The 24,334-nt window shown below is 44.0% G+C and overlaps 1 protein-coding gene across 2 annotated transcripts in view; it reads left to right on the forward strand.

Moving 5' to 3' along the window:
* The window catches only part of FER1L6 (fer-1 like family member 6), a 195,585-nt gene that overhangs the window by 82,321 nt on the left and 88,930 nt on the right, over positions 1–24,334 (forward strand). For both annotated transcript variants that reach the window (XM_002710764.5, XM_070075467.1), the window contains 5 exons: positions 4,802–4,922; positions 7,487–7,587; positions 12,401–12,491; positions 16,506–16,625; positions 18,248–18,400. In XM_002710764.5, the coding sequence (XP_002710810.3) occupies positions 4,802–4,922; positions 7,487–7,587; positions 12,401–12,491; positions 16,506–16,625; positions 18,248–18,400 (586 nt within the window). The remainder of the gene's footprint in view (positions 1–4,801; positions 4,923–7,486; positions 7,588–12,400; positions 12,492–16,505; positions 16,626–18,247; positions 18,401–24,334) is intronic.

Here is a 24,334-nt window from a genome sequence, read left to right on the forward strand (position 1 = left end):
ATTCATGCAAATGTTGAACATGCAGAGAAATAACGTTATAGAATTCCCATGAAAGAAAGTGGTACCAGACACCAGTGAAGCGGTTTGCAAGAAGAGGGAGTCCCATGCAGTGAGTCTTCTGTGCCCAGTCTTGTGCTAGCAGTGTTGGATCTCATAATAGTGTGTGGCTCTCCCCATTTGTGTGTGGGGAGATTGAAGCCCAGAGATGGTTCAGGGTCCTGACAGGGCCACCTTGCTCTGTTCTTCAATCTCTGCTCGTCATGTCTAGACACACTCTCTGACTGTATCTTGGCACACTGACCTGGTGCCTACTGACTACTACTGGGGTAACCAGGACTGCCAAGTCTACCTATTCCCTAGGCACCCTCTTCCTGAGTGGCAGATCCAAACGCCTCCACTAGGTATATCTGAAATAATTCATTAAGATCATTGTCTTCACAGACAGCTCTCCATTTCCCCAACTTTCCTGTTTCATAGGTTGAGTCCTCCAGGCCACAAACTAGAAGGTTGTCAATTATTCTCTTTTTCTTCCCTAATCACATCCACTCAATGGTGGAGTAACATCAATTCTAGTTCTTAAGTACTTTCCATATCGATTGCCATCTTTGATTCTGGCCATTAGCATCTTTGGTCTGGAGGGTCTTCAGACACCTCCTGTGTGGCTTGATCTTCAAGACACTGGCTGACCTAGCTGAACCAGTTACTTCCTTGATTTGCATCATTCATTGACTTCCTGTGGCTTTCAGGATTAATTTCAGAAGCCAGAGTCTGTGGGTTTGACTTCAGTCTCTCTTTTTCTACCATCATCTTCACTCACTCACTCACTCCCCAAACTCTACCTTTCCTTCAGTCGTGCAATGCCTGCCACTGGTAGGTTCTCAAATGTAGCCTGCTGTTTGCTGCCTCTGGGCCTCATGAACTCACTCTTCACCATGCCTGGAGATCAGCCTTCCCCTCAGAACTGCTAGCCCTTGATTTTCAAGACTAAACCCAATCTGGATCCCAAGACTAGGTTTTCACTCATAGACTCTCTTTCATCAAGCACAAATCACAGTGGAGTTTGATGGTTGTACTTTGATGGTTGTGCTTGGCTGTCTTCCCTATTAGACTGTGAGCATTTGGGAAGCAGAGACTTAAGAGAGTTAATCAGAGTGTCTTAACTTGCTTTTATAGCTGATCATCTCTGTGCCTGGCACATAAGTACTCATAACTGTTTTTGCATGAGGGATTACCATAACTGGGCTGGGCTCAGGGCGCTATGGGAACAGTGACACTGGGTGGTGACCAACCACACTGAAGAGAAGGAAATAGTTAGGAAAGGTCACAGAAAGGGTGACATCTTGAAGGATGTCTTAAAGACAGAGAGGGAAGGTTTGGGCCAAAGTAGGGTGGAGTAGGTTCAAGTAGTCTTAGCTATCTGACTTCTTGTTTTAACCATATCCTACATTTTCTATGTCCTTAGGCTATTTCCCTCTCCCATGGGCCACTTTTTTGAGGTCTTTTTTTTTTTTAAAGATTTACTTTTATTCTTGACAGACAGAGTTACAAAGAGAGTTAGAGAGAGAGAGAGAGAGAGAGAGAGGTCTTCCATCCGCTGGTTCACTCCCCAAGTGGTCACAATGGCCAGAGCTGAGCCGATTCAATTCGAAGGCAGGAGCCAGGAGCTCCTGAGTCCTCTGAGTCCCCCTCAGGGGTGCAGGGGCCCAAGAACTTGGGCCATCTTCTACTGCTTTCCCAGGCCACAGCGGAGAGCTGGACCAGAAAAGGAGCCGCTGGGACCAGAACTGGTGCCCAAATGGGATGCTGGCACTTCAAGCCAGGGCTTTAACCCATTGCACCACAGTGCTGTTCCCATGAGGTCTTTTGTTGTTGTTGTTGGGGGTGGCTCTCTGGAAGTCATAATTGATCATCTGTCCTTCACACACACCTAAAAGTCCAATTTTCTTTTCCTTTAACTCAATTCTCAAAACTGAGGACATCAACCAGTCAATCCTATAACTAGGCCTGCAGCTCTGGGAGACTTTTCTGAGACTACTCAGAGGTGGTCTGTGTCAACCTTATTGGATTATCCGTTGTTGGCTGTTGGTGGGGGTTTCAGCATACATAGTAGGGGAAGGGTTTAGAAGGCGCCGTGAGGTCTCAAGCTATCCTTGCTTGGAGTTCATATTAATGTTGGCTAGTTGGATCAAGGAAGTCAAAGTAAATCACGCTGTCATTTTTTGAATGTTTGTATTTCTATATGTTTTCATTCGTTGTATTGAACCTCTGTCCATACGGCATTAATCCCAGGAGGCCATAGCTAAATCAAAAGATTCTATGAAGCCGGCGCCGTGGCTCAATAGGCTAATCCTCCACCTTGCGGCGCCGGCACACCGGGTTCTAGTCCCGGTTGGGGAGCCGGATTCTGTCCCGGTTGCCCCTCTTCCAGGCCAGCTCTCTGCTATGGCCAGGGAGTGCAGTGGAGGATGGCCCAGGTGCTTGGGCCCTGCACCCCATGGGAGACCAGGAAAAGCACCTGGATCCTGGCTCCTGCCATCGGATCAGCGCGGTGCGCCGGCTGCAGCGGCGGCCATTGGAGGGTGAACCAACGGCAAAGGAAGACCTTTCTCTCTCTGTCTCTCTCTCTCACTGTCCACTCTGCCTGTCAAAAAAAAAAAAAAAAGATTCTATGAATATAGTAGACCCCATCACACATGTATCTGCACACACACACACATAATTTATTTGTTGCCTCCAGTAAAATACCACTTTGTATTTCTCCTGGGCTTCCCAGTTTACAAAACATGTGCAGTCACATGCAAGTAACGTCCTGGGCTGGATCTCAGGCATGAGGTTGGCACAAATGACATCCAGTGACAGGTGATCATCTGATTCTCATCATAGGATTCCAGGCCTACCCCTGCCCAGAGTCACAAGGCTGGTTCTGTGTCAGGGCAGCCATTCAAACTGGCAGTCTTCTCTCTGCACTGGCAACAAGGCACCCTCCCATCTGCTGCCCTCCATCTGCACTGCAGTTTGCCTAAGAGGCCATGGCATCCTGGTCCATGTAAACCCAGCAAGGCCAGGAGGAAGACCTGAGGAGCAGAGAGACAGGGACCTTACACATCATTAGCACAAAGTGATCCAAACCGAAGAAACTTGGGACCCAGTACAACATGGAGTAGGAATTTATTTCGTTGCAGAGTTCTCAGTGCAATAATTTAAAAAGAAGTAAAATAAGAGAGCAGCTTTGTTTCCGTCCTTTTGTTTGTTCTTCTGCTGTAATAACAACCACAGTTTCTGCCAAGAACGCATTTGGCTTCTCTTCTGAGAGGACACCTGCTGGTTTATTATCTGCAGAACAGGCCAGGGGCACCTTTGCTAATTTAATTGTTTCCTTTAAAAGAAATCTGGGATGGAGAGCTAAAGGAGCAACATTTCCACTCTCTGGGGTTGAGGTTCTCACCGCTTGCCTCTCCCTCCCGCCACCCTCTTGCCCCCAACCCCACCTCTCTAGGTGTGTTTCTCCAAACACTGTTTATCAGGGCCACCTGCCCCACCACACCCAATTCCAAGCACTTTGCTTCTGCCTTCCTTCCCCATTTCTCTTCACACAGTCCCGTTTGTGAGAAAATTACAAGGGGGTTGGGGAAAACTTAGTCAACAAAAGAGCTATCATGTGGCAAAGAACTTCTTCAACTCTGCCATCTTACCTCTTCCACCTTACCTGCCTCCCCATTCATCACCTTCCTCCTTGGGAATAGGCGATGATGAGTTCCTTCTTACCCGTCTTCTGTCTTACCTTTTATACTGTCTTTTTCTCACCAGTATCTGAGCATACCCAGTTGTTACCGTCCAACATTCCCTGTGGCTCCACATCTTCCCCTTTCAGCTGCTTCCCTAACCCTTTTCTCCCTTCTTGGCCAGGTAAGTCACCTGCATGATTAGCACCAATTCTGGCAACATGTGGAAGAAGGGAGGGAGGATGAAGGAAGGAGGGGTAAAAGGATGAATGGATGCAAGGATAGATAGATAAATGGAAGAATGGATGTATGGAAAAAAGGGAGGGAGGAATACATTTACATGTGTTATCTCAGTTGATCTCTACATGGTACCTGGCATACAGACACTTAAAAAAAGTTATTGTCCTTTGGGGCTGATGTGACACAGCAGGTTGAGCCACCACCTGCATTGCCAGCATCCCATATGAGCACTGGTTCAAGTCCCAGCTGCTCCATTTCTGATCTAGTTCCCTGCTAATGCGCCTAGGAAAGCAGTGCCTGCCACCACCATGGAAGACCCAGATGGAGTTTTAGTCTTCTGGCTTCTGGCTTTGGCCTGGCACAGCCCCAACTGTTGTGGTCATTTGGGGAATGAACCAGTGGATAGAGCATATTTCTCTCTCTCTCTCTCTCTCTCTCTCTCTCTCCCCCCTCCCCCTCCCTCTCCCTCTCCCTCTTCCTCCCTCCTCTTTTTGTAATTCTGTCTTTCAAATAATTAAATTAATCTTTTTAAAATTATTGTTCTTTTTCTTCCCGCTCTCAATATAAAACTGTCCTCCTTGAAGAAGTCTTGCCCAATAAATCCCGCCCTCTGGTGGTCATTTCTAAGTTCTGTCCTGGATCTGGTGGTAACTGCTCATAGGTCTCATTGTTGCCACATAACTCTTCGCTGTGTATGGTTCATGGGTCCCCAATTATAGTCAAGGGATGGTGTTAATAATTTAATAGCTTTGCTATCACCCCTTCTCCATACAAGTGACTGGAGTTTCCTGAAGCACAGTGATTGCTAACTAACTTCCAGACCCAATGTGTTTTCACAGGAATTACAACTATTTGCCATATGAAGCCAAGAAGCCTTGTGTCTACTTCATCAGTTCTTGGGGAGACCAGATCTTCAGGCTACACTGGTCCAACATGCTGGAGAAAATGGCAGACCTCCTGGTAGGTGACTTTGACAGTCCAAGATTTGAAGATTAGGGAGTTGTGCATGAAAGGGATTTTTTTTTTAAAGATTTATTTATTTATTTAAAGGCAGAGTTACATACATAGACAGAGAAAGAAAGAGAGAGGTGGAGGGAGAGGGAGAGGGAATATAGGGAGAGAGAGATCTTCCGTCTACTGGTTTTCTCCCCAAATGGCTGCAGTGGCCAGGGTGGGCCAGGCAGAAGCCAGGAGCCAGGAACTCCATCCAGGTCTCGCACATGGATGGCAAGCACTTGAACCATCTTCCATGGCTTTTCCAGGCATGTTTTCAGGGAGCCGGATCAGAAATGGATCAACTGGGACTTGAACTGGTGCTCCTAGGGAATACCAGCAAGCAGCTTAACCTGCTGTGCCACAGTACAGGCCTAGCAAAGAGGATTCATATCGACCCCTTAGAAGATCTTGATCTCAGTTAAAATACAAACGAATTGAAGTTGCTGCATTTGGAGGGCCAACAGCTCCTACCTCATGCACCCAGGGGACTGAGAATCCATTTTGCACAATCTCTAGGCTTCAAGTCAAACTCAATTTAAATCCCTACTCCACTTCTTCCTCTTATAGGACCTAGGGACAGATGATTTCCTAATCTCTAAAGGGCAAGAGGTTGACAACTTTCTCACAAAATCGGTAGATCCTGGTTCCAACTAGTATAATACACTGAGTCGCCAACATGGCGGACATTCCCTACAAGACTGCCCAGCTCTCCAGCCCTTGCACGTGCATTCTCTCTCTTACTTGACCCCAATCACACTTGTCTCCTTTCAGTTTCCTGAAGAACCCAAGTTCCTCTAAGCCTCCTAGCCACCAGTTCTTGGGAGTGTTGTCAATAGGTAGTTTCATGATCCTGTGCCCTTTCTCCTGCCTGGGCTGCTTTTTCCTCCGTTCTCCTTCTGTGTGACCCAACAATTGCCAAGTCCCAGTTTCCAGCACCTCCTCAGGAAAGCTTTCTGACCCCACCCCCACGTTAGCCTTTTCCTTCCGCACTCCTTCCATAGCTTGCAATGTATTTGTGTGTATTGTATTGTGTGCTTATTTGTCCAATAATCATGCCCCACTGTTTCCATGGCAACTTGCATACTATCTGGCACCTGATGGGCTGAATAATCATTTGAGGGATTGAATGTGTGGAGGTATGAAACACAAAGCCACTGCAGTAAATGCCCAGGGAGGAGAGAAAACCTGGAAACTCAGTGTCTTGAGTACCGTGCACCTTCCCTTGTGAATCCTTTTCTTCTGTGCTCACATTTCTCTTCCCACCCGTGTATCTCATGGAACGTCTCCTACTCTGTCCTGCACATCTCACCAGATGACCGTGTCCTTTCCATTCCATGAAAACCAGCAGGAAGGAAAGAAACGCTTTCCTGCTTGCATTTGCTTTATAATCCTCGACTCTACCTGTGCAAATCCAAGCCTTGCCCTGGCTATGGGGACGCCAGGCCTTATGGTGCCACCCCATGTGGAGACCACACACTCCGATCTCGCCTCGCCTTCAGACAGAATGTGTGGTTTAATTGTGAGAGAATTTAAAGAAGCAAACTGGAATTTTCTCTAGAGGCCAGAGGAGCCTTTAGCATTTGTATACTTGTTTCTAAGTCTTTTCTCAGAGCCAGTGTCTGTCTGCCTGGCAGATCGTGACTAACGTGATTGAAGTTCACCCTGCCCTACAGTGTTGTGGGTAGCAGCTATCACTGTCCCAGTTTACAGATGAGGAAACTGGGCATGAAGGGGTTATAAGTAGTAGAGGCTGGATTTGCACCTAGGTAGTCTGATCCTAGAGCCGCAGTCCTCAGCCACTCCATAATGTTGCCTGGTCTTATACTAGAAGCAGAAAGAGGGGGAACCTGTGTCTCTAGCCCCAGACCTTGGCCTGTGACACAGAGTAGCATTTATGTAAATCCTGGCAAAGTAGTGGAAGCATGCCCACATCCCCTTGAGTTCTGTTTTCCTTCAACTATTGAAGAGAATCCTGGAATTTAGGTCCCAGAGGAAAAATGTGATTATTAATGATGGAAGCACACAGCTATTGTCAAATAGAACCTGTTCCACCTCCTTGTTTAAAACTCATAGAAGTCAGAAGATTGGGTAACCCTTTGATTTCAGAGATTATTCAATATGATTATACCTTTTAAAACAAACTGACTTGAATATTACTTTTGAAGTTTTTGGCAATTATATCTAATTTATTCTACATTGTTAGATATTACCCATGACATGAGTTTCCCTACAGGGTAGACTATAAATACATGGTAACCACTTAGGGAATAAATTTGTGGTAAAAGCAATGAGTTTGAATAATATAGGAGGAGGCTTGTGTCTGGAAAAATTCCATCTAAGAAAAGGGAGGTTCACAGTTAAGAGCGCAGTAACATTTCCAGTTTGAGTGCGAGACAATGAAGAGAGTCCTCCTTCATTTCCAAAACAGAAAATCAGCCATTTATTTTTTCGGGGCTGTTACAGTCAGTGTGGCTACTACCCGTCTCGTCTGCTCCCCAAGCCTCTCCAACCCTGTGGTTTGGTTTCAGGAAGAAGGTATAGAAGAAGTGACAGAATTGATCAAGATTTCAGAGGAGGCGCCAGAAGAGAAAATGAAGACGGTGCTCAGTGACTTCATCAGTCAGAGCAGGTACTGGCGTCTGGCGAGCTGAGCTTCGTGGACTCAGCTTTTAATTACTTTCAGAAAACACCCAGTTTCGCAAGCATTCAGATGGGCATTTTACTTTGTGGCAGCCATCATAATTTTGTTAGTAATTTAGCTGGCACCTGTGGGCTGACTCCTGCTTCCTAACACGTAACACCTAAAACACACACCAAAGAGGGGGAACAGAAAAGAAGAAACCCCTATTGCCAAGAGTATGAAATAAACAAAAATGCTTTTAGTATAGTGCCCAGAAGGGTACTTTGCATTTGGCAGGTGTTCAATGACTACTTGACATTTAAATGGGGGTAATTTCTATCAAATGTTATTTAATAGACTTTTTCCATATAACACATTAATAAGTCCAATTAATGACTCTTACTCCAAGTGGTAAACAGTGTAGTAAAATATAATAATAAAAGATAAAATATAAGATAATAAAAGACAAAAATATGAATATAAAAAAAGATAAAAATATAGTATGTATTAGTTACCTATCACTGGGTAATAAATTACTCCAAAAGTTAGTGGCTTGGAACAGTGTTTATCTCCCAGTGTCTGTGGGAGTGGAATCCAGGTGTGGTCCCTCCTGGTCTTCGACTCAGGACTCTCCCGGGTACAGCCGGGCACGGGCTGGGGCTGCAGTCGTGGCTAAGGATTCAGTCCAGGATCATTCACGTGGCTGTTTACAGACTTCAGTTCTCCCTGTGCTGTTGTGTAAAGGACGTCAGTTCCTTGCTCACTCTTAGTTGGAGGCTGCCCTCCAACTGCTTGCCATGTGAGTGTCTCCACGCTGCCTTTCCCAACAAGGCAACTTGCTTTATCAGCACGAGCAAGCAAGAGTGAGAGAAAACACACCAGCGAGCTGGAAGTCAGGGGTCTTTCATGAGCTGATCTTGGGAGTGGCAACCATCACTCTTGATGTGTTCTATTTGGAGCAAGTCGCTGGGTCCCGCTTGCATTCAGAGCTGGGAGCGGGGATTACACAGTGGCAGGAGTTGTAGGAGGTGGGGCTCTTTGGGGGCCAGCACAGAGGCTGCCTTCCGCACAGGGAGTCAACTTGGACTAACACTTGATTTTAGTTGGGTTAAGACAGGATGAAAAATGGTCGTTTATCCTAATAGTAAGGGGAAGAGAATGCAGACTAATTTGAAGAAAGGCAAAACCACTAGACAAGGCTTAGCCAGTTCTGGTGTTCTTCTTCATAAGTTCTCTCTTTCCCAGTCTTTCAACTACTCTACCATTTTTACTTTATATTAAAAATGAGAGACAAGAAATAAATAGGTAGTTTTCTTTTCCTCTTTACTTCTTTTTTCATTATAAGCACAGTATGTATTTGTGCTACTCCTGCTGTAAGCTGTTAAGTGCACCTGCAATTCCCTTTATGCATTTTTAAAAAGCTTCATAATCTCATATTTTTAGAAATTGTTTATGAAAAAATTAATCGCTAAATAATTTTCCTATATTTGGGGATTGCTTGGGAGTGATAACCATTCCCTTTTTTCTTCAAGCTTCTAAGCAACTGAAAAGAGATACACCAGTGTCAGACCAAGATCAAAATGCTGGTTTTGTGTTAGTGAGTCTGGATTTGAGAAAGCAGGTTGGATTTGAGGTCAAAAGTCAAGGTCAACAGGGGCTTCCTGTCCCTTCCCCCATTCATGACTGAGCAGCTGGACTTCAGGGCTTCCTCCGAGCAGGTCCCCCCAGGCAGCAGAAAGATTCAGTCTGAAAGATGGAGAGAGAAGAGAATCATGTGCCAAGATCACATACCCCAATTTTGATGAGGATATAAATTATTCCTCCCGCCCTGGGGCAGGAGACCAGGAGTGTGCACCCTGCCCACCTGGCCTGGTCCATCCTGGAGAGTGGAATGGAATTCCCTGTGCCTCTGGTAAAGGCAGGAATGGGGTAGCAAGGCTCGCTCCTCAAAATATAATCTTTTCATTTTTTTTTAATTAAGAGAGGATGTAACCTTTCTGTTATATACATTGAGTACTTCTAGTGAGAGTGACAGTCACCAGCAGGTGGGACCCTGGTGTGGGAACTCTCACTGGGAGGTGTGGAGTTGATGTTGAGAATGTGTTCAGTGAGGCTCAGAAGGTTAAGCGGCCACCTAAGACACGGGCATCTCATATGAACAATGGTTCGAGTCCCAGCTGCTCTGCTTCCAATCCAGCTTTCTGCTAATGTGCCTGGAAAGGCAGAAAAATGATAACCCAACTGCTTGGTCCCCTGCCAGCTGCATGGGAGACCCAGATGGAGTTTTGGACTCCTGGCTTTGGCTTGGCCCAGCACTCAATGGCTTGAGACCATTTGTGGAATGAACCAGTGGATGGAAGATTCTCTCTCTCTCTCTCTCTCTCCCCTTCCCCCTCCTTCCCTCTCCCTCTCTTTATGTAACTCTGATTTTTCAAGTAAGTAAATAAACTCAAATAAATAAATAATATCCAAAATGTGGTCAATAGGAAAACAACAAAGGTTATAAATGCAAGAAGAAGAATGGAAATGGCCAAAGTAGCTGGGGATATAAGATGTTGTCCTCATAGTGATAACTTAAATGCAAATTCAAGTTAACACCATTTCACCTATAAAAATGGACAATTTTCACAGTTGATGAAGACTTTCCATTTTGTCTTTTCTATAATTGACTTTTTTTTCTTCACAGAGGGGCTAAATGCTCATGGCTAAAAAAAAAAAAGAAAAGCAGAAAATGTATAAAGCAAAAGTGCTCTTCTTAACGCTGTCTCCAATCCTTGCTCCAAAGAAAGAGTTCAACCTGCCTTCTGGACTTTTCTCTGTGTGCTCATAAACACATTCATATACACATACTCACAAAATGCAGTATTTCTTTACAAATGACATCACAGTTTTATTCAGCATGTTGCTTTCTTCACTCAACAATATACACAGCACAAGCATCATTCTATAACACATAACAGATGTCCCCAGTATTCAGTCGGATGAGTGGGTCGTGGTATACTCACCTAGTCCCTAACGATATTTAACCTGCTGCTAGTTATTTTGCTACTGAAACAATGCTATGGTAAAGACAGTGTAAGCATATTCTTCAGAAAAGTTTTTTTTTTTTTTTGACAGGCAGAGTGGACAGTGAGAGAGAGAGAGAGAGAGAGAGAAAGGTCTTCCTTTTGCCGTTGGTTCACCCTCCAATGCCACCGCGGCCTGTGCGCTGCAGCCGGTGCACCGTGCTGATCCGATGGCAGGAGCCAGGTGCTTATCCTGGTCTCCCATAGGGTGCAGGGCCCAAGCACTTGGGCCATCCTCCACTGTACTCCCGGGCCACAGCAGAGAGCTGGCCTGGAAGGGGGGCAACCGGGACAGAATCTGGCGCCCCAACTGGGACTAGAACCTGGTGTGCCGGTGCCGCAGGCGGAGGATTAGCCTAGTGAGCTGCGGAGCCGGCCCAGAAAAGTATTATTTTTGAAGGATAAGAATTCCAGTGTAATTTTTAAGTCAAATTTTATGGACATTTAAATTTTCAAAGGTGCTGGCAAATAGTTTCTACAACACGGTAACAATTTATAGTCTCCTACAATAGCTTACACTCTCCTCCACATTGTGGCCAATCTTGAATATTTTTCTTTTTTATAGCTCTGGTCTTGAATATTATACATTTTATTGGTACAATAGGCTGATGTTAATTTGCATTTAAGTTATTACTATTGAGAACATCTTATTTCCCCAACTATTTGCCATTTACGTATCTTCTTGCATTCATGACTTTTACTGTTTTCCTATTGAATACATTTTTAACTTCATCTCCAAAAAATGCTGCTACTCAGTCTTTGTAGAGTTTAATTTTTTTCTTTATTTTTGTTAATTCGAAATGCAGAGGCAGGGAGAGGAGAGGGAGAGAGAGAAAGGTCTTCCACCCACTGGTTCACACACTAAGTGCCAGCAAAAAAAACAGAATTGGAAGCAGGGTCAGGACTTGAACCCAGGCACTCTGACCTGGCACGTGGACATCCCTAGTGCTGTTTTAACCACTGCATCAAATGCGTATCCCTTTTGTATAGCTTTTTAAATGCAGGGAAATGGCAGGCATTGTGTTATAAGATGTTAAGCCTCTGCTGGGGATGCCTGCACCCCATGTCAGAGTACCTGGAATCAAGTCCTCTGCTTCAGATTCAGCTTCCTGCTAATGTGTACAGTGGGACGCAGCAGATAATGGCTCAAGCACTTAGGTTGTTGCCACTCATGTGGGTGACCTGAATGAGTTCCTGTCTCCTAGCTTTGGCCTTGCCCAGCCAATGCTATTGCAGGCTTTTGGGGGAGTGAACCAGCAGATGGAAGACTGAACTAACTCCCCCTCCCTTCCTATCTCTTGTTCTCTGTTACTCTGCCTTTCAAATAAATAAAAACAAATAAGTAAACTTCTAAAATCTGTGGAGCCATATCTCAGTATTGAGTGTGAAATATTTGCTTTAGATAGAACTCTTCAGGAAACTTTTTGGTATGTCAAACTTGTAAGATGAAAGAAAATTTCACCCTTTTTATTTTGGCTATGAATTTTGACAGCAATAGCAGTATATACGAGCTGAAAGAAAATGAAAAAAACAACCATTTCATCAAACCAATTTGAACTTTGGGCATCACTTCGCATGGTTATTTTGCCTCCCAGAAAATTTGGGTGCACTGCGGATTAATCCTAAATGAAAGACTCTTGGTTCTGTGGCTTCATTAGCTTGCCATTATTTTGCAGAAAGCATGTTTACAAATCTTTGGAATTATATATATGAATTTTCACTAAGTGCATTTCAGAGTTGTTATTTTTCTCTTACAGTGCCTTTATTTCTGAGGCAGAAAAGAAGCCCAAGATGTTGAACCAAACCACTTTAGATAAGAAACGCCTCACGCTCTGTTGGCAGGAGCTGGTATGTGAAAATCTATTTTTACTTTGAATGGAGATAAAACATCTGCTTCAAAAAGAAGCCTCGTGGATGAGGCATGGGTCACAGACCAGATGGGGACATGGTTTAAAGGGCACATGTTAGTCAGATGTAGAGACATGAATGAGAAGGGGGTGTAATGTTGAGTTGGAAAGGATCTAGCAGTTTTCGATGGGAGACAAGGATGAGCCGGAAGCCCTACACCCTATTCTGATGGAGCACCACCCTCGTTTGCTCATTTTCTTGACATTTGCACTTTGTTACAGACTACGGGCTCTTTCACTTGGCCGTCTGCCCCACAAGCTAAGAGGCCAAAATAAATAACTCTTCTCTTTCTTGGGATTCTTCTTGAGAACAGGGCAGTGATTGGGGTTCCTCTGTGTCCTGGAGACCTTCAGGGCACTTACAGACACGTACAGGTGCCTTGCAGATAACCCAGCCTGGAAGCATGAGTGGTGACTGAGAAATGACAGATCAAGTGGAAAAAAAAAAAAAAACACACTAGATTATCTCGTCGTAAAGTTCAGTTCCAGGGACTAGGGTAGAATTTGGCCTAGTGGTTAATCTGCCAGTTAGGGTGCCCAGATGCCATTCTGAAGCGCCTGGGTTCACTTCCTGGCTCCACTTCCAAACTCCAGTTTATGGCTGATGCAGACCCTGGGAGGCAGCAGTGCTGGCTCAAGTGGTTGGGTCCCTGCTACCCATATGAGACACCTGGATTGTGTTCCTGGCTGCCAGCCTTTGACCCCACCCAGTCCTGGCCGTTGCAAGTACTCCCCTTCCCCCCAACACCCTGCCCCGCCCTGCCTCTTAAGTGAAAAAGAAATAAAAATAAATGAAAAATGAAATCTTTTTTGTAAAAAAAACTTTAGTTTCAGCAGTGGTATTAAGGGACATTTTGTGAAGGCCATAATACTTCTGCAAAAAAAAAAAAAATCACTCGGTGTTTGATGTTGGAGAGGCATTTAAAAGACATGAGTGGCATTCAGAGAGATGAAATGGTATTCCAAAAGTTACAATGAGTTCATTTTAGTCCAGAGACTAAAACCAAAGTCTCCTGACTCCTCAACCACCTTCTTGCAAGAATACTTTATAGAACATTTGGAGGGGGCTGGGTCAGCACCATCACTAAGATCTCCCCAGCCGGTTTTTTCTTTAGCACCGCTGGCTGAAGTGCTCTCCATGGTGTCCCCTCAGTACAGATCCTCTTCTCACTGTCCTGCAGCTCTGGGACTGAACAAGCCCATGATTCCCGTATCTTTGTAGTAACCCAGGTCTCCCTCCTCATCACTAGACTTGTATTTCCGGCCTCCCAGTGTGCATCTGACATGCTAATCATGCATCACCTCAGACTCAGCACCACTGGCTATCCATACCCTCAGGGTCCTCATGGGTGATTTCAGCCATCTACAGATCAAAAGTACTTGGAAAAGCTTCATTTGTACTGAAAATGAATAGACTTTTTTCATCATCCCCTAAACAATGCCATATAATGACTCTTTATGTAGCAATTATACTGTATTAGATATTATAAGCAATCTAGAGATGATTTAATGTATATGGATCTATGTGCATAGGTTATATGCAAATATTATACCATTTCATAAAAGAGACTTGACCATCTATCAGTGTTTGTATCTGAGGGGGGTTCTGGAACCAACCTCCTGTGGACAAGAAGAAATCACTGTGTATCCTGCTGAACCATCACCTCATCTAAACTCATTCCGTGTCCTGTATTGGCAACGCTAGTTACACTTACTACTCCAGCCAGAAGCCCAAGTATCAATTTTGCCATTTTTTTCTTCACTTTTGATATGTACTTCAACTCCAGGTCCTGTCTAATCTGCTCCTTAAGGACCCTGGAACTTATCACTTCTGCATCCCCAGTTCTTTAGTAACTCTAGCCTTGACTATTTCAGTAGTCTTTCTCCAATCCATTTTCTGTGCCATGGTCAGAATGCTCTTTCTAAATCACATATCTAATTGGATCACTATTGCTGGAAAAAAATCACTGGTGTCTCTCCGTTGCTCATAGGGTAATGTCTTTTGCATGGCCGTGGTGTACAGAGGTGCGCACCATCTGCCTCCAATGGAGCATCCCAGCCTTACTCCCCATGACTCCTTTTGTGTGTATCTGTGATCCAACTGTCTGAACCCTCAGTGGTGATGCACCTTCATGTGTAGTTTCCCCGTCTGTCTGGACTCTTGTCTTCTTGCCACCTGATGAGTTCTGTTCTATTGACATTTGGTTGAAATGTCACGTCCTTCATGAAACCCAGCCTTGCCCCCATCTCTGGTCCCATGATGATTTGCACATTTTAATTATTTGGATATGTTGTTTTGACTTCACCAGGTTGTTGAAGTCTCAGGGAAAGACAGGATTATGTCTTCTCCCTGCCCCAAACCTGGGCTTCTAGCAGTCCCTGGTAGATAGTTGATACTCAGTGTTTCCATCCGATGTTAACAGTTTCCTGTGTGCCGGACATTGTGCTAGGTGCTGGGAACACAAAGCTGAAAGTACTTGGTGCTCATCCTTGAAGTATCTGTAGCTTGACTGATTCATTCATTCCACAAACACTTATTTAATATGTGCTATGGGCCAGGAACACTGTCACACATTGAAATACAGGTGCGGACAAGACAGAGGGGCCCCTGTCCTAGTGAAGTTTACATTGTAGTGGAGAAGATGGAAGATAGGTAAGCAACAAATACATAAAAATGATTATAGGTTATGAAATTCAGTGGTGATATTAAATTTGAGGCCTGATGGATAGGAAATTAGCCATGGAGAGTGTAGGAAGAACATTTGAGCAAGAGAAACAACCAAGTGTACAAGCTTAGGATGGATCAAACCTGGCATATTCTAAGACTTTTGGGGACCAGTTTGCCTGGGGCTTAGTGAACAAGGCAGGAATGTTATGAGAAGAAGCAGAGCGTAGGCAGAGCCAACTCACACAAGGCTTTTAAAAGCCACTGCGAAGAGTTGAGGTTTCATTCCTAAGCAAATAAGTGTGGGCTGAACAAATCGATCAAAATAAACACTTTGGGATATTCCGACAACTCCAGCTGAGAACTCTGGCAGTACTTCTTAAATGATGCAGGCTTGGTCTAGAAGTTTCTACCACTCTCCCAGGAAGAGGAAGTGGTGCCATGGTGAAAGACATGCACTCCGGACTCAACTGGGGTCAACTTTAGCTCTGCCACTCAGCTGCATGAGTCTTTTCTTCCACAGTGAAACAGGAATAGCAGGGGCCAGTGCTGTGGCACAGCAGGTTAAGCCACACCTGCAATCCTGACGTCCCATATCAAGGTGCTGATTCCACTCCTGGCTGCTGCTCTGCTCTCCAGCCAGCTCTCTGTTAGTGCAATTGAAAAAGCAGTATAGGATGGTCCAAGTGCTTGAGTCCTTACCATCCACATAGAAGACCTGGATGAAGTTCTTGGCTGCTGGTTTTAGCCTGGCCCAACCCTGGTTGTTTTGGCTATTTAGGGAATAAATGAGCAAATGGAAGATTCTCTCTCTCTGTCTCTCTCTCTGTCACTCTGCCTTTCAAATTAAATAAATAAATCTTTTTAAAATGTAAATAATGGAATCTCCCTTGTAAGTTTACTATGAGGAATAATAAAGGCTTAATACAGTAGTTAGAATATTGCCTGGCATTAGGTGGGAATTCAAGGATATTTAGTTGCCATTATTCTAGTTGTTGTTAATTATTGGAAAGCTTGGGTTCAGGTCCTGGCTAAAAACAAATCCTATGTGACCTCTGACCTTTCTGGGCTTCAACTCTCTGCTTTTCAAACAGAAGTGAGAAGAACACTGCTGCCGTATTTCTATTGGACTTCCTATGAAACGGCCAGCCTGAAGTGATGGACGCTGAAATAGCCCTAATGAGTGCTCTGGGTGGAGCTTACAGGCACCTTCAAGACTCCCCAGCAACGGGATGGAAGCTGTTGCCTAGATTTCTAGCAAGATCTACCCTGACTCCTGTTTCGTTTTAGGAGGCGATGGCCAAGGAGGCTAAGGGGATCATTCAGCAGCAGAAGAAAAAGTTCACTCTTGAGGAAATGATCCGTGAAGCTCAGAACTTTGTGGAGAAAATCCGCTTTCTTGTTGATGAGGTGATGGACTCTGAAGGCCAAGCGCATTTAGAAGATTAGACTGAATGTCCTCCTGATGAGGTTTGGGTGTTTGGTGGGAGGGAAAGATGACTCAGTGTTTGCTCCCCACGTCCTGCTGAGTTGAGCAGGCACTATTTGTTTAGAGATGAGAGAAGAGACTTTAAATTAAGCCAAACATGTACAGTGCATTGATTTCTTTTTACAAAGCCCGAATTTTCAGCAAAATAGAAATCATGCTCCATAATAGACTCAAGAAAAGTAGATATAAGCATTAGAGCGTTGAAAGGTTTTCAACTATAAAAGGATTTAAACTTGTGTCCAGTAAAGGTCAAAACAACTTCTCATTTTAAAGTTCAGTCATACAGTATCTTCTGGTGACTTCTAGAATGGTCTTTTTTTTATTCATTGAATTTTTATTGGTGGCACCATTTTCTTTTTTTTTAACTTTTATTAAATAAATATAACTTTCCAAAGTACAACTTTTGGATTATAGTGGCTTTTCCCCCCCCAAGACCAAAAGGCCCTCATATTTCCTTCTGTCAAGATTCTGCAGCTCTTTCTTGAAGCCTACAGATGTGTAGAAACTTCTTTGGAGGTTTTCCAGGAAGGTGTCAGGGAGAGGTAGAGTCCCTGATTTTGTTGTTCTAGAAAGTTGTACTTCTTGCCGCTAGTCAAGGCATAATCAGCAGTGTCATAGGCAACCAGTAGACATGGGAATCAATAAGCACAAAGAAGGTTTGAACCAGGCACTGGGGCTTCAGATCTTTGACTGACCCTGGGCCAGGAAAATCTAGTGTCTCCATTCCCATACTTAGAGGGAAATGAGGGCCCTGGAATACCTAATATACCTGAGTGTTAGCGTTTAGAAGGATTGAGTATCTGCTTCCAACTCAAGAATGTCAAAGATATAGTTTACAACAAAATCTCCTTTTTGTTTTGGTAGATGTTAGTTCAGAAATGTGAAAAACGCTCACGACATAATGGGCCACTTGAGTTGGAATTCTGCACTTCCTATCTTGATGAGCTCAACTTTAAAGTCTAATTTTCTGTGCAATTTAGTAGTTTATCCTGGATAACCACCTAAAATGGAACTAAAATACTTGGCAATTATATTTGAGGTACAAAGTTCCTTGTAGAATTGCTCTCCATTCCTTAAGAACAAGTGGAAAGACATTCAAAGACATTTGTGGATTTTTGTTTTGTTATTTCATTTGAATATTACAGAAATGTTATCTGGCTCTGAGGAGATCTGATGTGTGAAGCAAAAATCATTATTACAAGACTGGAAAAAAAAAGAATCCATGCAAAGTTATAGAAAAAAGTATTCTACAAATGGAGACAAATAGGCCACCAAAGATGCCAAATCATGGGCCCACTTACACCTCATTATAGCACAATGAACACTTGGCATACGAGTTTATAGGACTTTACTTCAACTCATAACCCAAGGCTTTCTGTCTTCAAGGAAGCTGCATTGGCCAGATTGCACAGATATTTAAGTATCTAGATGTTTGACTCTTAGCGTTCGTTTTGCAGAAGAGACTAACTCAGGGTGGTGGAACTCTTAAAGTCAAGGTTATTAAACATCAACCTATCGACTCCCCCTCTTCTCTGTCCCACAGCCACAGCACACCATCCCTGATGTCTTCATCTGGCTGCTTAGCAACAACAAGAGGGTGGCATATGCCCGCATCGACTCTAAAGACCTGCTCTACTCACCTGTCAGGGAGCAGATGGGCAAACACTGCGGGAAGATCAAAACTCATTTCCTCAAAGTAAGTCTGCGCTATTTTTGACTAAAGGAAGCGGAAATTTCCCTTTTTCCTGGCTGGTTCAGAGTTTCCAGTGTGCGTCTCCATTTCCGACTTGGTCCCCCAGAGCTGTCAAAGGTATGAAGGCACCTGGAGCACCTTGCTCCCTCTTGGTTCAAATGGCAATTTAGTAGACCATCTTGAGGCTGAATCCTTCCCAGTTCTCCAGTGATTGCATCACTAGGCAATAGGTTTCTTTTTTTTTAATGTAGTAGGTGTGTCTGAGGGCTACCTTCATTTTTACTTCTTTGATTATCTGGGAAAAATGAATGCTTTTCTATTAGTTTCCTCATGGCCTTTTCTCTTACGTAATTTGTCCATGACATCTTTTCACATGAGTTCATCTATATTTTAAAAGGAGATTTCAAAGAAAATTATAAGAGGAGCAGAATTGCTAGCTCTTGATTCCTGGTGACTTTAAACTGGGGGCTCCTGCACCCTGCATGAAGGCAGGTTCCCTGGATAACCCCTGAGAGGCCCTCACAGACAATCTCTGAATGGTCCTGTCGACTCTAACTCGAGACTTGAGCCTTTCTTGAAGCTCCTGGGTGTTTTACTCCTACAACAAGCGAGTTTTTATCACAGCAAGCAGAAGGGAGAAAATACAAGGAAAAAGTGGTCCAAAGCCCTAACATGCAGTAGTGACTGGTCACAAGAGTGTGGTTCAACAGATTAATTTTCCTAACTCGTAGTAGACTGTCCTGCCAATCTCAGTTCTGGTTGCTTGCTGTAACTTACTACTTTTCAGCTGCCATAGAGGGAGGGTGAGAAGGCTCAAAATCATGCCAGATAAGGAGCAGGTGAAGAGACTGCAGTGCTTGGGTGAGATGCTTTGATGGTGTGAGGGAGATCCAGTGTTCGTGAGAGAGTTTTCAGAGGATAAAAGCAAGCCCCACCCTAGACTTGACAAAGAAATAGTTCCTTAAATGGTAGCCCACCTGGGTTCCTCACCCTCTGAGATGTGAGCAGATGCTGGACAACTTTTGATAGGAATCGGCAGTGGGCAGTCTGATGAACAGCCTCTAAGTGCTGTTGAGTTTCGATTGGCTACTGTAGTTGTGACTGTTAAATGTTGCCGACAGAAAAACCCATGTTATTGGGCGTGAAAGGCAGTGTGTATAAATAAGTCGTGGGCTTTGAAATCAGGTGAATCTAGGTTGGAATTTCTAGCAGTTTGCTAGGGTTGCTGTCACAAAGTACCATAATCTGAGTGACTCTGACAATAGAAATGGATTTTCTCTCAGTTCTAGAGGCTACAAATCCCAGATAAGGTGTCAGCAGGGCCATGCTCCCTCCAAAGGAGTTGGGGAAAGTGAGGAATGACCTGTTCCAGACCTCTCCTTCTAGCTCTGCCTCATTCCTGGAGTTGTGCCAGCACAAGGCCAGTGTTCACATCCATCTTCCTCTGTGTGCGTGTGCCCGTCTTTGTGTGACGTTCCTCTTACAAGGACACCTGTCACGTTGGGTTAGAAGCCTGTCCTACTCCAGTACTCACAATGTCATTTTGCTTCATTAATCACATCTTCAATGGCCCCACTTTCTGGGTCCTCAGGATTAGGACTTCAACATATGAATTTTAGGAGAACACAGTTCAACAGGATTCCAGGGCCAACATTTACCAATTGCATGACCTTGGACAGGTGATTTGATAGCCTTCTTCCTTCCTGTAGAATGAAGGTGTTCATCTCACTTTTCATTCCATTAAGTGGAGACGATTGTGAGGATTGAGTAAATAGATGCAAGTTAAGAGATTGATCTGCCCGTACCTCCCCAGATCAATCGATCCACCAGTGCAGGCATTCCATGGCCCAGAGAACCTTGCTATAACTGTGTGCCCTATTCACAGCCTATGAGTTGTTTGTGGCTCTGCATGGTATTTTCTGTCTTGTGTGGAAAATGATTTTTAACTGCACTCATATAAAACAATAACTGAACAGAGAAAATTCTTCCCCAAATGTCAGAGATTTTCTTTAATTTTCTCCATTCAAGGAATGCTAGCAAGGCAGGAAACATTTGTCTTCAAAATAGCAAATCATCTCAAAAGCCCCTGAGCTAAAAATACTAGGAAATTGTATAAAGTTGCTCACTCCTAAATATTTTGATGTGTCCTGACATTATGTAAATTTAGAACCAAGAACAGCTGTCAAATGTAGCCAGGGGATGGTTGTGTCTGAGAGTACAGAGCCTTTGTCCTAGGGCATTCACCGTGTGTCTATTACCTCTATCAGATGACTTCAAGCATCGATTTCCTTCTTTATTTGTATTTTTCTTTGCCATTGGAACTTCTTTGAGTGATAGGTTTCTTAACTTGCTGAGTTCGGTTACATCAACGTGATGAAACACCTTGATAAGGTGATTCTGCAATGGTCACACTTGATTTTAACTCACTTCCACCCACCGTCTCTTTATGCCCCCTTTCTGCTTGTTGAATTGGAAAGTCTGAATAAAAGAAATGGCTGGCGCAGAGGGACGAAATATTCCTACATCTGCTACTCACTCCGGTTTCCTAGCTGGGAAATAGGAAGTAGGGAGAGAAAAGCATGGAATGCAAATTTCTGAACTCTGCAGGTCAGAGTTTCCTCCAAGTTTATTCTATTGCACATTTGCCCTTTGAGTGACTGTATAAATATCCACATTCAAAGACACTTAGGAGCTTGAGGCTGTAAACTTGGAAATTCTTGGAGTTTCACAGCTTCCATTATCCAGTAGAAGGTTCCAAGAAGTCTCGCAGTCAGGACATAGTTCTCTCTTCTTGAAGGTATATTTTCCAAGCTTGTTTCCCCCAGAATAGCTAACTACAGGTTTTAGGAGACTTCTGTTCCTTGGGACCCAGTACAGAGAATGCGAATGGAGAGGAAGCCCAGGCACCACCTCTGTCATCCCACAGCCGGCACGGCCGACCGACGCCCAGGTGTGTGTGCTCCCCGGTTCCATCGCCTCTCTTTCTCTCTGATTCAGATGTGTCCGTTACACTGGCGAAAATGATGGGACAGGCTTTGCAGAACTCAACCCAACTGTCTATCCAAAAGAGCAGAGTCTTCCCCTGTCCTGTCCCTGATGGCAGGAAATGTGGAAAAGGAAACTCCTTATCCAAAGGAAATCCTTGCCATGGATGCACTCCAAGCCCAGAGGGTGGCTGCCAACCTTCCTCTTCTCTTCTACTTGAGTCACTCTCTGTGCTGAGCCCGCCTGTCCTCACCCTCATCTTTGTCCCTATCCTGTCATTTGCTCCATACCCCCAAATCCGTCTCTTCTCCTCCAGCCGCCTGTACCCTCATCCAGCTGTCCTAGGATGCAGCAGAAAGGCGTGGCTGAAAGGTATCCTTCTGGGTCCTGCCACAAAGCAGAATTTCTGCAACACCAACAGGCCTTTGTCTTCCTGATACTGACTGACCAACTCCAAGGCAGCATGTGGATTATCATTGCTCTCCTTTCTCTCAGGTGCCAAGACTTCCTCTTCCTTTTAAGCCAGCTGGCATTATCAGAACCTCAGTGGGAGGTGGAGAGGCTAAGATGTTAGCATTCTGTTTGCATTCTGTTTCGTGCACTATTTATACGTTGGTGATCACAGTTTTTTCTTTTAATCACTTTTGCATTCTTAAATTATTTTTCTGTTGTGTGTTTCCTTTTTTTTTTTTTACACCTATATGGTCATGCTGTTCTCAAAAGGAAAAACTTTGCTGTGATTGGCCAGGATTCAGAGGCAAATGAGATAAGGAGGGTGGGGTAGGGGGAGAAGGCAGGGGCAGACACACATGGCTGGAATCACATATGACATTAAAAAAGGGATGCTGTTTCTGAAGGTTATCTCAAGAAGTGCTCGACACATTTGGGGGAATTGAACTTGGATGCTTATCTGAGGCTCCGCATCATCTTGCCAGCAATTTCAATTTGTGTGCTTTCAAAAGAAATGTGCAGGGTTTGGCACTGTGGTGTAGCAGGTAAGCCACTGCCTACAGTGCCAGCTTCCCCATATGGGCACCAGTTCAAGTCTCGGCTGCTCCACTTCCGATCCGGCTTTCTGTTATGGCCTGGGAAAGCAGCAGAAGATGGTCCAAGCCCTTCGGCCCCTGCACCTACGTGGGAGACCCAGAAGAAGTTCCTGGCTCCTTGCTTTGGATTGACCCAGCTCTGGCTGTTGCGGCCATTTGGGGAGTGAACTGTTGGATGGAAGATCTCCATCTCTCTCTCTCTCTCCCTGCCTCCATAGCTCTGCCTTTCAAATAAATAAATAAATCTTAAAAAAAAATAAAAAGAAATGTGCAAGCTGCAAACTTGAGGAGACAGCTGTGGTCCCTGTACCAGATGTTAGCTGAGTTTGAGGCTCTTACCGTGAATGCCAGCATAGACACACATGCATGCACATACACATACACACAATAGTAGCATAAACGAGTGATGGTTTTAATGGTTTTAATGGTTTTTGTTTTACTTTAAGAAACAGAGAATACCAGACCTGCTTGGGGGAACATGGCACACATTAAGAAGCATGCTGCTCAAATATTTTAAAAGATCTCAAATATTTTAAACAGCCAGCAGGATCAGCATTAATAGGGAGACACACAGAATCTCAAATCCTACCCAGACTTACTGACAGCATTTGCATTTTAACTAGAGCCCCTTTCAATTTGCATGCACGGATACACGTGGCAGCCTGTGAAATGTGCTGGCTGGGAGTCTGGGGACTGAAACCAGGTAAAGCAGGGTTTGATTTGCGGCTCCAGCCCTGCCCTGCTCTGGGACTTTGGACAATTCTCTTTGAACCTCTACTTCTTCATCTCTAAAATACACATTATAAAAGCATCTACTTTACAGAGTCATTGTGGGGATGAATGATAAGCTAGGACTCATTAATAGCATGCAGGTAATAGAAAATTCTGTGTGAAGGGAGAAATGTTAGACCAGAAGCTAGAACAATGTAAGTGCTCAACATGTGTCGAAAATTATTAGGTAAGTGAATGAAAGATTATTCACTCAACAAATATTTACTTTGTCATTTATTGGTGTCAAGAACTCTTTGGCAATGAGGCCGTTGCTGAGAACCGACAGACAAAAGTTCCTCCCTTTATGAATTGATATTTCAGAGATTCTACAAATGGCAGAGGGATTGCTTTTATTACTACAAAATTTCCGTAGGCTCTTAATAAACATTTATCTTATGGAACAAGTGCTCAATACATTTTAGCTTATTATTATTAGAAAAGTAATGAATTGAGGACTATTTGTCTTATATTTTTAAACAATTTTAAAATCACAAGAGAGTACTAGGAGAGTGGTTGCCTTTACCAATAATAAAATGACCTTATTTGGATTTTTGAGGAGTTGAATGAGTAATGGCATCATACTCCTAAAGAATAAAATTTCAACTCCCACATATACTGTGTTGGCTTCTTCAGCCTCACCTTTGGTTTTCTCTATCTAGCTCTCATGCTCACTGGCTGTGAAACCTTTTTTGCTGAAAGCTCTTAGCACCACACATGGCAAAGAGTAAGCATTTGCTCAACAGTAGCTCATACTAGCCATATCTTTGTTCATGCCCTCTCCTCTTTCTGGGGTGCCCAACTCCAAAGTACTAAACACAGCCTGGGTAAATAGTTGAATTTAAAGAAAGGATAGAAATGCACACTGTTCCTTCTCTGCTCCCTTAGTATTTTCTCTCTTCACAAATGAGCACATGAATGCAGATCAGCTTCTTGCATAGACGTAACCTCTTGGAAGGAGGGTCAAGCTGTGTCTTAGTCGTTGTAATGGTCTCAGCCCGAGTCTCTCAGCAAAGACCTAATAGCACTTGCAGTAGTTGCTAAGTTGAGTCTCTCTGAGTCCACTTATGAAATCCATGGAGCCAGGATACAAAGGCAAATAAGCCATGCTCAATGTTGGATTCAGGGACTCTCCATG

This window comes from Oryctolagus cuniculus, chromosome 6 (assembly GCF_964237555.1).
Source record: "Oryctolagus cuniculus chromosome 6, mOryCun1.1, whole genome shotgun sequence".
Lineage (NCBI taxonomy): Eukaryota > Metazoa > Chordata > Mammalia > Lagomorpha > Leporidae > Oryctolagus > Oryctolagus cuniculus.